At 38.1% G+C, this 15,793-nt stretch overlaps 1 protein-coding gene across 2 annotated transcripts in view; it reads left to right on the top strand.

The window, feature by feature from the left end:
* Positions 1 to 864: 864 nt before the first annotated feature.
* Positions 865 to 15,793, top strand: part of nisch (nischarin) — a 55,982-nt gene continuing 41,053 nt past the window's right edge. For both annotated transcript variants that reach the window (XM_088337596.1, XM_088337595.1), the window contains exons 1-7: positions 865 to 1,092; positions 2,627 to 2,710; positions 6,140 to 6,322; positions 8,876 to 8,924; positions 13,745 to 13,908; positions 13,982 to 14,077; positions 15,517 to 15,612. In XM_088337596.1, coding sequence (XP_088193722.1) covers positions 1,012 to 1,092; positions 2,627 to 2,710; positions 6,140 to 6,322; positions 8,876 to 8,924; positions 13,745 to 13,908; positions 13,982 to 14,077; positions 15,517 to 15,612 — 753 coding nt within the window. In that variant the 5' untranslated portion in view covers positions 865 to 1,011. The remainder of the gene's footprint in view (positions 1,093 to 2,626; positions 2,711 to 6,139; positions 6,323 to 8,875; positions 8,925 to 13,744; positions 13,909 to 13,981; positions 14,078 to 15,516; positions 15,613 to 15,793) is intronic.

Genomic DNA, 15,793 nt, shown 5'->3' with positions numbered 1-15,793 from the left:
CCCCTAGATGACCTTTCCTTACGCCTGCGAACAGGCCTTGATGTCACCAACTCAAAAGCAGATGGACTGAACCAAGAACTTTACCAAACACTGATGTTAAGCTTAAGAGCCTGCAAATCTTAGAGTGAAGGCCTCTCAGAGATATCTGTGATCGGTTGAACGCATGAATATGAAAGCACACATCTGGAAGCAGCCCAACCAAAGCGGAAAAATTGAGGGAAGCTGACAGACAATTTGGACTTATTTAATAGGTATTGATGGACAAATGTAATGACAATATATGATACAGATACATTTTAAGCAGTGGGTAGGGTTACTTTAACTGGATTACTTTCAATTACTTTTGGATTACTCCAATACCAAATATGCTAATAAAAGACAAAATAAACTAAATATGAATACAATTACTAAATTTTGTGCAGGCTTGGGGAGTAACGGAATACATGGAATGGCAAAAACGATATTGGCAAGCTGTTTGGATTTATTTTTGTTTTGTGTCTGTCACATTTTATGTTAGTTTTGCCGGAGATCAAAGAGCCAAAGCCAGGTGAGAAAGCTTACCACGTGTTGTGAGTCATAATTCTTTTCATATTTAGTTTCTTTTGTCATTTATTAGCATATTTGGTATTGGAGTAATCCAAAAGTAATTGAAAGTAATCAAGTTAAAGTAACCCTACCCAACCCTGATTTTAAGGCAAGTGGAGAAAGCCTTGCAGGCCCTGAGGGGTCACCTCTGGCCTCGAGACTTTTTTAATGAAAAATGTGTGCCTCGTCTCAAAAAAGGTTTCGAAACATTGTCCTATAGTACACGAAAGGAACTGCAATACAAGAAGCAAAACGTCATAGTTGTCCTCAGCCAATCATATTTGAGTAAAAGAAGAAGTCACTCGCTTGGCGTAACAACAAATTAAATGGCGGCTGACGGCAATAGCAGTGACACAATCTACGCCGCTAAAAAGCAATTCAAATGACGCTTCGTTTTTACACCCACACAGATCTTAATAATTAACCATGGAACCTGTCGTGTTTGGCGAGGACATGCCAGAAAGAAAAGTATGTGTCGTTGGCTCGGAGTTGGTGGAAAACTACACGGTAAGATTGTCTTCCGCCATAATTTCCTTACCTTAGCTTGTCGTTATACTAGCGTCGTTGGGCGGCCAGTATTTGTAAATAATACTAGTTGACTTGCTGCACCCCACTTGTGTTTAATTTTCACGCGACTGCTGCGTTTGTCAATAAGATCGCTAAGGCAAGCTGTCAGAAATGACAATCGTCATTATTCAAATATGCTCGCAGGACATAAGGAACTTCGCGCTGAGAGTCTAGAGTCCCTGTAAAATTGAAGAGAAAAAACTCTCATGCAATAATTTGGATTCAAATTTACAAGTGTTCCAAGTGTAACAATCCATTCTGTTTTTGATGACGCTGTGTAATAATTCAAGTTAAAGCACATTTATTTGTAAAGCCTTAATCAGAAAAAGTATCTAAGACAGATGCGATCGCACATGTATGACCTGGCTGCAGTGGATTTTGCAAGGGCATCAACAGACAACATACAGTCAACATCAACAACATACATAAGTAATTACTGAAATTGTACAAAAAGTCCAGCTGACATCAACGACAAATCGAAAGAAATGAGAAAATCATTGTTTACAAAACAGAATTGCAGGATTTCTTAACTAGAAAGTGTATTGTCGGTGTTGCAGTTGATTTTACATTTAACCAAGAGGAAGCACAAGAGTGTAGTTTTGGCATAGAGAAGGGAATGTGTCCTTTCTAATATCTAGCGAACTACTCTCCCCACAGATGTCAATATCAATTCTATGCCATTGAGGCAGAATATATTTAGTACATGTAATTAGATTTTTTGGTGACAACAACTAGCATCTTCATTAAATACTGCTTCATGTATGTGTTTGTTGTTTTAGAATTTATTTGTCAACCTATTCTATTTACAATTATTTACCAAGATTATTATATTAAAGGTGGGGGTGTGTCATTTGTGGGGTCCTTAAAAAATTGAAAGTAAAATATTTTCTCTGTTAAGTATTTGTTAAAAATGCCCAACTGAGTTCAAAGAGCCTTAATATATTTTTTTCCACCGCGGCTGTCTGCTTTTATCTTTTATCAGACGTGTTGGGGATGCGCAACACTTAAGGAAGCAGGAGAGGGGGTGGTGTTGTGGAGTGATTTCATGCTCGTCTTCAGAGTTTTTTCTTGGTGCAGTAATACTTAAAATAAGAAAACACAAAACCAAACCCAAACAAAGATTAAATAAAAGAAGAGTTTATTCGAGTGTGTCTAAGAAATGCATGTACTTGATGAGTGACCTGGCTGCGACTTTGATCATGACTTTAAGCAAGGAGATGGCGGCAGAGAGTAACAAAGTTTAAAATTCCAGACCGCACATTTAACTAATTTGTATTTTTTAATTTCACCTGATTTTTGACCTAATGATCGTTGTCTTAAATTTTGAATGCGGAATACAAAAAAACCCCCACCCCAAAACTCTGGAGAAACATTTATTCATGCACTTGAGATGCACATGTTTGTGTTGGTATTACAGATACAAAATTCTCATTGTAACTACAACTCAATGACAGTTTATCTTTTGTCTTTTAAGGTGTACATAATCGAAGTGTTTGATGGTGACCACAACTGGACAGTGAAGCATCGCTATAATGACTTTCATGATCTTCATGACAAGGTAGACATGGGAGTAAATCTTAGCAAAATAAGACTTGGATACACCACCAATTTAACATGAAGTATTTCCAATGCAATGAAGCACATGTGTTTTGGGTGTGTGCCTTTAAGTAGCTTGGCTTGACTAGATGTCACAACATTAGTTATTTAGTCTGCAAGGGATTAATTGGTGTGGAGTTGTGGCCAACATGTCTTCTTAATTGCTTGGCATGTGCAATTGTGCAGTGCCAGTACATACTCAAGAGTACAAGAAACTATCCAGCGCAGGGAGAGTGGGAAGAACAGAGGTAGGCTTGAAAGTGAATAAAGAACATTTGAGTATGATGTACATCCGCCCTTCAATTTTATTGGCCAGCAAATTCTTGTACATGACACATACAGTTGTTAAATTGCCATTTTTTTGCTTCTGTTATGTCAAATGTTTCAGGAGCCTGACTAGCTTTGCTGCTGCTCTTTAAACCACAATAAGATGTCTGTTTAAATCAGTTAGATTCTATGAATCTGATTATATATTTCTTACAAATTTCATATAACAATAAATTAATTTGCAGAATGAGTTCTCAAGTCAATGTTTTTATCAGATGAAACTATCACATGGCCAAGCTGTTCATGGGTCACAGATCCGTTATCCGCCTGGGTCGTGGGGGCACCTTTGAGGACACAACTCTGGACCGCTTTCTCAACTGTTGATCGTGGGCAAAGTTGGCACCTGTACATACCTTAATGTTGTCATCCCATCTCTTTTTTTGGCCTTCTTTTTTACCTGCCTCCTTTGACTGTGCCCTGGAGAATTATTTAGACCTGTCCTGATGATTTTGTGACGTGACCATACTCCTGCCGTTTCTGTCTGTGCACAGTTGACAAAAGTTCTTTGTAGGGTCCAATGTGCCCTCTGATGGTGTTGCATGGGCTAAGTAGCTGATGCCTAGAAGTTTTTTGTAACATCGCATTTCCATGGCCTGGGTTTCCTTTTTCATCTCTACTCAGGGAGTCAACGTCTCGCAAGCGTAGAGGAAGATGGAAGTAACCAACGCTTGCATGAGTCTGATCTTTAATTTCACTGCTTTGTTATATTCCCTCCAGATGGGTTTAAGTTTTGCAACTGCGGCTGTGGTTTAAGCTATCCTGGTCATGATTACTGTGTCTTACCTTTCTCCCGATATGACAGCTCCAAGATATTTACTTTTGGTGACAGGTTCATATTCTTTGTGGTTGATGGTTATTTTTGTGGCGGTTGTGAACTACTTTCTGGCCCATATTGTACTTCCGCATGGTGGCCCATAAAGCTGCTTTCCATACTCTGTCAAAACCCAGAAAAAAATTGACAGAGATTTCTTTGGTGTTGTTGAAACTTTTCACATATGATATGCAGATTAAAAATATGTTCTGTGGTGCTCTTTCCCTGCCCAAAACCTGCCGGTTCTTCAGCTACTATGTTTTCAGCTTGTTGTTTTAGTCTGTTCAGTAGGACCCTTAGCATTACCTTACTCACATGGCTGTTGAGACTGATGTTTCTGAAGTTGGAGCATAGTTGGAAGTTTCTTGGGTAGCGTAATCACGAACAATTTTGTCCATCCAGATGACCTTTGTCCCTTTTGCCAGATCTTCCTGCATATCGTTGTTAAGATGTCTATAGTTTGCTCCCCGACATTTCTCATGAGTTCTGATGGGATGTTGTTGATTCCTGGAGTCTTTCCATTCTTCAGTGAGTTCATTGCTGCATCTACTTCTTCCTGGAATTTTTAATGACCTCCTTTTTCATTTCTTCTTGGCTGCTCTATGATTACTGCTGCTCCAGGGCTGCTTCTTGCTTCTTTTCTTCTTGAGTTCTCGCCTCGGGTCGCAATTTTGGAGACTTTCATTTATGACCCACTGCTTTATCTTCTTCTGGTGTTTTCCTACAACAACCATTCCTGCTTCAGTCATAGTCTGAGAGAATTTGGTGGGAAGGGTTTTAACATCTTTGTGCAAGGAAAGCAAAGGGGCTAACCTCCTTCCACCAAAAAAGGCTTTGAAGCTCTTGACCATCTGTGGGCCTTTCAGTTGCTCATGGTCAAACTTGATTCTGGGTTCCGTTACTTCTTGATTCTTGGGCGGCATTAGCTCAGGAGGTAAAGCGCTATTGGTTAGTTAGTGTAAAAGGAAAAAGTGTGAAGCACATTGTATAGTGCTTCGGGAGGTCTTCATTGACTTGAAAGGCTCTATTTAAATCCAGACCATTTACATTTACATCTTCGGTAGGCGACCACGGAAGTTCAGGTTGACCAGGTCGTGATTGTTACTCATTTTGGCCCCTGGATACTGTGCATGTGCTTGCGGTCTCGATTCCACTTTTGAAACATTGTGTCGTCATGATGTAGGCAATCTGATTGTGGTGGATTTCACACGGGTGGTGCCATGTCCATTTTATGGAGTTCTGTGATTGCCAAAATTGTTTGCCAGGAACAAGTTCTTGTAGCTTGCAAGTTCAAGAAGCCTTTGTCACCTCTATCATTGGTTTGTGGATTACAGCTTGTTCCACATGTTTTCTTCCATTCTCAATGAGTATTTAAATCAATTGGGGCGTTCCAGTCTCCCGGCAGGATGATGATTTCCTTCTTTGGGGCTTTGTCTATGGTGTCTTTAACCTGGGCATTGAAGTCCTCAGTTTCTTCGCCACTATAGTCTTAGGTAGGTGCATAGCAATGAATGACTGTGATAGTAAAACAGTTAGGCACTGAGGCGTATTGTGATGAGTCTGCTTGAGATTTGGCAACATCCCAATACAGACACCATACATGTGCTTGTTAGCTTCTCCACTATAATAAAAAACATGGCCTTCATCAGTTGTCATCACTGCAAAGTTTTTCCCCCTGGTCTCACATAGACCAAGACTGCCAAGAGATCCTAAGAGTATCTTTCCATCTTGTAGATGGGTTCTTTCAACTTTCCCTGTTTGTTCAAGGTTTGGACGTTCCATGTGGCAGTGGTAAATGTGTTCTTACCAAGCATTCTAGGTGTTTTCCTTCCTGCCTTTCTTCCATGCCGTACCTTACCAAACTGTGCTACCAATTCAAAAATTTCCACGAAACGTGAGTATTGTTACTTTGAAAGATCACGTAAACAATGTTGTTGAACAACTTATGTATGCTTGATGTGCTTCATGTCCAAGAGTACATTATCCAATTCATTACAGTTTGAAAAAATAAATGAGCGTTTCCTTAACCCGACATGATGTCATTTAATTTAATCTCAGGTTTTAGACTTGTGTGATTAATTTTTTGGTTTGCACGTGCAGGATTACTGTAGCTCACTTTTATACTGAGCAACTTGGTGTGAACACTCTGTCTGACCCTGGAGAATTAGAAGAAACATTAGATTTGGCTTAAAGCAACTAACAACGAAGGTTTACATATTGGTATTTGTGTGTTTTGCTGTCTTTTCTTCTAAGCTGATAATAGGGAACAAATTGGACCGGCATCTGCTCCCACCCAAGAAGATGCTGGGCAAAAACTCCAAGAGCCTTGTTGAGCGTCGACAAAAAGAGCTGGAGCTCTATCTTCAGGGTCTCCTCCAGCAGTTCCCGGGAGCCACGCCCACTCCACTTGCCGCTTTCCTCCACTTCAACTTTTATGTAAGTTTAGTCAACTGTGTCGCTCCGGTTGACGTTTACTGTACATGGAACTGATTGTGCTGAGGGGTAAAAACAACTCTTAGTTCGCATCTAATACCAACAAACACTTATTTTTTGTGTTTAACAAAGCTTCCTTTTTAGCAAAAGTTACCCAAATTGTGACTTTTGAAGTAAAGTGATCATTATTTTGAGTCTTATGGGTGCTTTAAATCCCCGAAAATGCTTGAAATTTAACTTTGTGTTTTCAAGGTTTGAAAAGTGATTGAATTTTGGGTAAGGTGCTTATAAATGCTTGCAATTGTTATAATGTTTCTCAGCGGTTTGACTCTACAGACCACGTATTATATGAAGAAAAATTAAACAAGTCTGCTTAAAAATGACCTTGCCTTGTCATTATAGTTCTTCTTTCGTGTAAAGCGACATCTCTGCCCCCTACTTGTCGTGCCCAAGAAGAAGAGTGCATCAGACCCAGATGCTGGAAGGCTATTTTATTGAAAGATGGCCATAATGTAAAATACAAACAATTGCTAAAATCCACGCACAGCTTTTTGCAAAGTACGCTCAAAAAGAGATCAAATTCTTCACTATGGAAGAGTGAGCTCTTTTCAGTCATTTCTAAGGTAATTCACAGAGGTGACACGCTTAACTCTGATTAATTATTTTTCTTACCAAATGTTTGCTTCATGATACACCTAAACAGGGCACTATGAAATGATGAAATGTGTATCAGTGCAAGGATTATTCATCAATTATGGACATTTATTTTGGGCCATGTAATAAACTAAGGTGGCATTTCCCAGTGGTAAATTGTAATGGGAAGAATTTCCTGAAACTGAAAATGTAAACTACCGGTACATTTTACTGTCATTTTTAGCCAATACTTATATAGGAAGAGTTTTTTTACAAAAATATTTACACACGTATTATTTGGATCCACAAATATATTTGCGATTTACACAAGTTCTTAAAATCGTATGTCTTGGTAAATGCATAAATCCTATATATAAATAACGGATATATTTGTGGACCTGAAAAACACTTGTGAATATTGCGGACATATCTAAGGACTTGAAAAACAAGTGTGTAAATTGCAGATAGATTTGTTGGTCCTCGCAATACATGATCCACTCCAGATTTCTTCTATCAATGGTACTGCAAAATTTGAAAAAAATGCCTTAAGAAGTGTTTACATTTGGTCCTGATAAAGGTGTAAGAACCCTGGTTATTGTTTTATAATCCTGTTTTATTAATTTTTCGTAATCGAGAGAAAGCAAATAACTTGACATGATTGCATTTCAAAAACATCACTGAACGTCTCTGTACCAGGTGCAAATGAACTTGCATTCAGCCATGTTTATTTTTGATCACTAGTCATGTTGGTACATCTTGTGACAGTGCAACAGTAGGCCAGTTGTTCCACCATGGCTAAAATCATGGCCACGTGAGCCATGCTGGTTAACATGTGAAAACCACAGCAGACTGTTGAAGTGTGTAATCTGATAACTGTCATTACTTTGACTATTCTTCATGCAAAGTTTTTAATTTGTTCAGGGGGAGGGGGGCTAACTGGCAGGTAAAGAACTACCTAAACATGCTGTAGAGTTTAAACATTTATTATTTATTCACCGCAGATGAAATTCAAACAAAGCATTATCTCAAAGAGGAGATACAGAAAAATTAGGGGAATCCTAATTAATTGGTTACAGAAACACAAAACCACTCATTGTGAATTTTAATAACTATTGCTTCCAGAATTCATTGTAAAATCAGATTTAAGTATTCGCTAGAATAACAGCACATATTCTACTGAAATTGTGTTGTCTCAAAGGTAAATGGGGATGTAATACAGCTATTTTTCGAGTTCTTTCTTCATTCTAACACCCCCTCACTCTCTTTTCCCTGGAAAATTGTTGTCTTGTTGTGTAAGTAGTGTTTAACATCCAGCTATATGTTTCATACAATGGAAGCTGTTATTCACAAATCCATGAAATGAATAACAAACCATCCACCCTGCTTCATATTCCCCTAACAAGCTAAGACAACATTGGCATAATGCATTCTGTCAAACATCATAACTTCAAAATAAAAGTATACAATAGATGCAAACAGTTTTATGCTCAGTTGAGTACAATTGGAAATCAGCCACCGTGTTATCCATAAAGGTGTCTTTTGACTTGATTTGTACTGTTTTTAGGGCTGACATCTAATTTTATAACTCTTGTAGACATAGCTTTTGTTTTATCGTGCATACATGGAGTTTTATTGATTCAATTTTAAAGATGGGCTGGCAAAGAGGAAATAAACTGGCCAGTTTTTGAACTCTTTTTAGAGTATTTACAAAATAAGCACATTTCATCAAAGTGATTGGTTAGGTAGTTGGTTTTGTCAATATGAAATATGAGCTGGATGACAAACAATTAGAATAGGCAACTATTTTTTTAAACTACAGCTCATGGAAGTCAAGAGTTCCGATGTACATTTTTTGTAAACATATACCTGTATATATCTTTTTCACGATGATTTCCTTATTTATCATGTTTGTTTCTCTTACAGGAGATTAACGGCATCACCGCGGCTCTAGCTGAAGAGTTATTCCATAAAGGTTTGCTTTCTTCCTTTTACCTTGAGCAAAGAATATATGCCCTAGATCAGGGGATGGGAACCTTTTTGACTCCAAGAACCATAAAAGCCACACCATGTATTTTAAGACAAAATTCAACAAAACCGCTAAACCTGCTCTCCAGTGAAAAACTTTTTATTCAGCGCATTTTTTTAGACTGTGTGATATTTGATGATTTGATCAAATCTATGAAATAATAATGCTAGAGCCTGTGTCCCATATAAAAATATTGAACCACTTAACCAGTTACTTAAGAGTGTCAAGGCTCATTTTGACTGCCAATTTAGTTATAATGGTTTTGAGGTGCGAGCAATGTTCTTTTGTAAAAATGTCACAACATTCTGAAAACATTGATGCCGACCTATTAATTTCGATGCAGACTGCACAGGGAAGAGACAGAAGGTAGGGAGTGCTTGCGCTCTGTGCAAAGCTCAGCCCATCCATCTACCCATCCCTAACGCTCACCCAATTAAATTGCTCTGAGTGCTCGAGAGGCGTTTTGGAATGTTTACAGTTTTTATGTGGATTTTTATCATTGTGTCTCAACAGTGAACATGGATTATTTAATGAGCTTCCATATGAAGGATTCCTTAGCGATGTACAGTCAAATTGTTTTTTGGGGTGTGACATTGTAACTAAACCGTAGTTAGAAATGTACCCTATACAGTAATCCCTCGGTAATCGCAGTTAATGGGGACCAAAACCATCACGAAAAGTGAAAATCCGCGAAGTAGCGACGCCCCTTCAAAAATGCTTAAAAGAAAAAAATATATTATTATTATTATTATTATTTTATTTTATTATTTTTATTATTTTTTAGACCTGGTTAATGGGGACCAAAACCACCCACGAAAAGTGGAAATCCACAAAGTAGTGACGTCCCTTCAAAAATGCTTAAAAAAAAATAAATAAAAAAAAGAAATATATATATATATATATATATATATATATATATATATATATATATATATATATTTACCGCACTATAAGAAAAAAAGCTGACTATGCGCCTTATAATCTGGTGCGCCTTATATATGGATCAATATTTAATTACAGGGTCTCGCAACTTACGGTAAGCAGCCACCGACTCAATTTTTCGCGTAGAAGAAGAAGTGCGCTGTGCATACTGGGAAATATTAAACAACGATTCTCTTTTTATTCGTGCGTTTGTAGAAAGACCCTGAAATGGCTCCTATTAAGAGACACGCTTACAACGCAGAGTTTAAACTGAAGGCGATCAGTCACGCAGTAGAACACGGGAATAGAGCAGCAGCGAGAGAGTTCAACATTAATGAATCGATGGCCAAGTAAGGAAGAATAAACAAAGTTTCCGTGGCAATAAAAGCGAGATGGCCACAGTTAGAGGACACACTTGAACAGTGGGTTGTTGAACAAAGAGCAGCAAGTAGAAGTGTCAGTACAATAACTATTCGAATGAAGGCAACAGCGCTGGCACAGGAACTTAACATTAAAGAATTCAGAGGTGGTCCTACTTGGTGTGTGTTTACGTTGTAGCGGGCAGAGACGGGAGTCGTAGGCGGAGCGTCAAACAAAAATGCCAACGAAAGCTGCTTTAATGACATTTAAACTTGCAATCGAAACTTACAAAACAAACCAAAACACGAGAGTGGCTCGAGCCGGCAGAATTAAGAGTCCCCCTAGGAACTCGCTAACTGAACAATGGTTCCATGGGTGAATTATGTAAAACCCACTACAACGTTTTACATTTTACAGTTATTATGTTATTGCTTTACTGTTATTGTTTTGCACTTGTTGTTTTTGCACATTACGAGTGTCACTATATTGCGATTGCACTAACGTTTAATTTACCATAACGGTATCAGATTTCTTTTTTGCGTGTTGACTAAATGGAGGAAAAGTAAAATGTTATGCCTTGCTGTTGTTCAAAGATGCTGAAGATGTATCACGAAAATGCTTTACGTCAGAGAAAATAATAAAACTGCTGTTTATTCATTTTGGGAGTGAATGGAGTTGTGGAAAGCTTTTTTGTTATCTATTAATAAAGTTTGACTGACCTATCTGACTTTTTTGTTGACATTCCCTTTAGCGCGGCACCATCTAACGGTTGCATAACATAACTACATCCTCTACTGTAGCCAAGTCAAGTTAAGTCACATTTATTCATGACGCCCTTAATCACAAAAATGTCTCGAAGGACTGCACAGGATTACAATTACAAAATTGCACAATTACCTGATCTTAAACCAGCATGCACTTATAGCGCCTTATAATGGGGTGCGCCTTATGTATGGAAAAAGTTTAAAGATATATCATTCATTGAAGGTGCGCCTTATAAGACAGTGCCTTATAGTGCGGAAAATACAGTGTATATATATATATATATATATATATATATATATATATATACATTTTTTATTTTTATTTGTATTTTTTTTATTTTATTTTATTGGATTATTATTATTTTTTAGACCCGGTTAATGGGGACCAAAACCACCCGCGAAAAGTGAAAATCCGCAAAGTAGCGACGCCCCTTCAAAAATGCTTAATTTAAAAAAAAAATATATTATTATTATTATTTTTAAATTATTTGATTTTATTATCATTATTTTTTAGCCCCGCGAAGCTCTGAACCCGCAAACGTGGAACCGCGAAGTAGCGAGGTCCCTCTGTATACTGTATATACTGGCCAGTCATGATTTCATTGCTGACTCGACTTTACGTGCACCACAGTATGCTTTTCCCACGCAAAGAACGACGTGGAGATAATTGAATGGTTATTGGCATATATGGCTCTTGAGCCATACGTTCCTGACCCGTGCCCTAGATCCTGTTTACTTTTTTCTATTGCTTGTTACTTACTTTTCTCTTCTTTCCTAGCTTTTGACTTATTTTTCCTGTTTTCTTTGTCTTTTTTCCCTTTTTTTGGTCTTTCCTTTTGTTTTCTCCTGTCTTTTTTTTTCAAATTTATTTTTTCTTTTTTTTCCCTTTTTCCTCCTTTTAAGTCATTTTTGTTCATAACGCTATATAATAATTGTTAATATATGGATAAAAGTAACAAGAACAATCAGAAGAGCCACTTCGAAGCCGAAAGATTGGATTTTTGGTGAGCCGAGTCTAAAGAACCACTTCTCTAAAAAAAGACGGAAACTTGTATGACAACATTGATATTTTCTTGTTGTACCCCAACTAATTAAAGTAAACCATCTTTGTCTGTCTATATTTTTGTGTGTGTGTGTGTGTGTGTGTGTGTGTGTGTGTGTGTGTGTGTGTGTGTGTGTGTGTGTGTGTGTGTGTGTGTGTGTGTGTGTGTGAGATGTATATACTAGAGCCACATCCCCCTAGTGGGAAGTGGTGCGAGTCAAGAACACACTCACATTCTTGACTCTTTCTGGGAGATTAATCTAGAAAGACTGATACAGAGGAGGGGATTCCCAGCCCCAACTAATGTTTTGTAAAACCTGGCGTTGGGAGTTATTAGGTGACAAAACCCCTAATGCCGAGCACCAAGCAGAGAGGCAACAGTTACTAATGTTGTAAGCTTTATATATGACTCGGCCAAAGATTGAACCAGCGACCTCTCTGTCTCTGGGTGGGCGCCCTAATCCCAGGGCCACAGAGTGCATTATGTCAAAATGATAATAGAGAAATTAAAATTATCTAAAAATCGATCTCCTCCAGTCCCCCTTCCCCTCTCCTCGTGCAAGAAAGATACTGAGCTTAAAACATAGGAAACCTGCATTGTTTATGCCTGCATACACTATAAATCTGGCTGAGTTGGCTAGTGAACTAAATTCGCAATTTCAAGCCCTGATTTTTATGTCCATGATACATTTCCTTGTGCGCTGAGAAGGTCTGGGCAGTGCCAATGCACACATGCACAGCATAAAAGTAACATTGCTCCAGAAAGAGACCCTACTGGCTATTCAGTTTGCGCGACTGTTAGCAGAGATGATATTCATGTAGAGATGTCCCAGTTTGTTGGAGAAACGTGTCTGCCGACAATAGTGGACAATCAATTCTATTGTCAACTACTTTTACTATTGATTCTTGTATAACTGTTGTAGCCCTACAACATAGCTGTAAGAACTCTCATGTATAACCACATGTCCTCGTGAAACTCGCAGCAGTGCTGGAGACGATCACTGCTGACTTAAGGCATTGAGAACAAGACACCCTGTAATGAACGCGTGCCATTTACCTTGCGCTCATAGACAGAACAACATACATACATGCACTCATATCTAGGAACAATTAGGAGTTTCTAAACAACCTACCATATGGAGATAACATGTAACCCCCACACAAGGAGGTTGTAAGCTTGGATTGAACGCGAGACCTTTAAAATGTTGAACTTTCATTGTGGCGGCACAGCCATACTTAGCAGAAGTAATGTGTGGATGTGCAAGCGGTGTCCAAACCCATTTAGAACACTTACCGTATTTTACAAAATATGAGTCGCAATTTTTTTTAATAGCCAGGGGTGTTATGTATACTCTAGTGAGACTTATATGTGAAATTATTAACACATTACTACCAGGTTCAGGATGTGCTAACAGTCATCGAAAATTCCACCCCCCTTGGGCGAACACAATCAACCAGATAAGCTAGAGAAAAATGAACAAAATAATGAGTTTTCCCTGCGGTTTGAGGACAACAAGTCCAGGGTCTCCAGTGCCCACTGCCTGTAGTCAGCTGGGATGGGTAGACAATGAATGTATGAATGATTACTCACATTTCTCATTTTGGAAAGATCATTGAAAATTCAAATACTTGATCATCAAGACTTTTGAGGATACATCTGTCATGTTGGAAATTGGTAGGTGAAGACTTGCTGGCAGCTGGCGAAGTGTTTTCCTTACGCCCGCTGCAGCTTCACGCCATCTCACAGCAGCTGCGCCTTGCCAAGCCCACCTGCAGTAACGGTGATGCCAAGACCGACCTAGGTCACATTTTGGACTTCACCTGCAGGCTGCGGTATCTCAAGGTTCAAAAAGCTTCATGGAGCACCATTTGCCTTGATTTTGTTCTTGTTTTAACTGGCCCCAACTACTTTTCAGGTTTGTGGCACCAGATCTTCAGTTGGAAGCAGTAACATCTTAGAGAAGAATTTGCATTTCGATCTGTCTTTTTTCAAGTCCCTGCTTCAGATTGAGGTAAAAACATTGTAAATTTGAAATTTGAAAAATTGAAATTTGAAACTATTTTTATTTAACTTTTTTAATTTATAATTGTGAAACTGTATGGACTTCATTTATTATAGAATAGAATAGAATAGAATATACCTTTATTGTCATTGTTACAACATGGGATATATTGTGACAACGAAATTGGACGTGGCACTCCAGTTCCACATTTTACAGTGAGGATAAAGGAACAAAGAAGATGTTTGTACTGTCCTTGTTGTATAGGCTTTGGTTTCCTCTGGAGGGGGGCGGTGGTGGGGGTGGGTGGTGAGGTACAGACAGATGATCTTACTGTACACACAGTCCAGTGTTTTTCCTCAATTGCTCAGTCCACATATTGAATGAATTTGGAAAGTACAGTCCTTAAGCATGCCTGATTAAAGTCGCCGGCGATGAGAAAAGCTTGATAAATGATAAAAATTTAGCAGCTTTTGTACCCGTTTATATTTTAACACTTCAAAAGTTCTGTTCAGATTATCAGAAGGTCATGTAAATAAACTGTCTTTGCCCAGATAGTACTGAGCCATTAGCAAATGTGGCCTTTCTTACTACGACAACAGAGAAAGTATCTACCATATTTTTCGGACTACTATTTGCTCCAGTGTATGGATCGCACCATCCCCCCAAATGCATAATTTAGAATTGAAAACAATATATAAGTCGCACCAGAATATAAACCCCATTTTGGGGGGAATTTTATTTGATACAACTCGACATCCGAAACATGCATTGATTAATAAGGGACATTTTTAAAATCATCATCGTTTAATAAATGAATAGCTTTTCGGGTAGCACAATAGCTTTTCCATGATGTGTGAGAATACTGGACTTTTGAAGTTATGGAATAACCTTAGAATAATGATTGTCTGCTCTGTAGAGAAACAACTTAGATATTTGTTGGTAGATGGTGCTTACTTGCTTTGTGTACTAATTGTAGGGATTTAAGTTTAACTAAATCTTTGAATTTTAACATGTTGGATGTTTTAAACAGGTTGAATGTTTTTTTATATTAAAATTCTTCTTGTATCAATGTGCTTCGACAAATTCCACCTTAAGCAGAGAGTTAATTTGAGCTTTCCTTTGAAAAATTTGCAACGCAGTTATCGTTATCCCTACCTAATGTCTTTTGTCACAACGTTGATGGTATTTGCTATCGGAAGATAGATAAAATAGTAATTGCTATCCTGGAAAAAATGGATGGATTGCCTTTTTTAATTATGTTTACACAATTTGCTGACAAATATATCACAAGATAAAGCCACCTATGACCACTGCTCATGTCAGCTGGGATGTTCACCGGCACCCTGAGACCCCAGGGAGCATAAGCGCTTTGGAAATTTATGTTTCACAAGCTGTGGAGATTTGACATTTTTGCTAGTTTAGTAAAGTTTGTCTTTCTCTGTCCTCAGATCAGCGAGTGTGCAGCTCAGCAAATTGGAGGTTTTTCGTCTCTGAGGTCTAACCTAGTCACTCTGAATATCCACAACTCTACGGACAGCATGATGGTAAATTAATATTTTGCACACCGTCCGTCGAAAATGTTTGAAAATGAAGTTATGTCAAATATTTCACTGTTCTACCTCATAAGCAGATAATTAGTATATAAAAAGAAGAAAATAATACCTAAAATAAAAAAGAATGATGTGCTTTATTTTTGTTTTTATTTTTTACAGTGCAATCTTAAAC

Source organism: Urocampus carinirostris, chromosome 6 (assembly GCF_059441175.1).
Source record: "Urocampus carinirostris isolate Australia breed hairy pipefish chromosome 6, RoL_Ucar_1.0, whole genome shotgun sequence".
NCBI lineage: Eukaryota > Metazoa > Chordata > Actinopteri > Syngnathiformes > Syngnathidae > Urocampus > Urocampus carinirostris.
The sequence above is the reverse complement of the archived record's forward strand: the minus strand, read 5'-3'. Positions and strand labels throughout refer to the sequence as shown.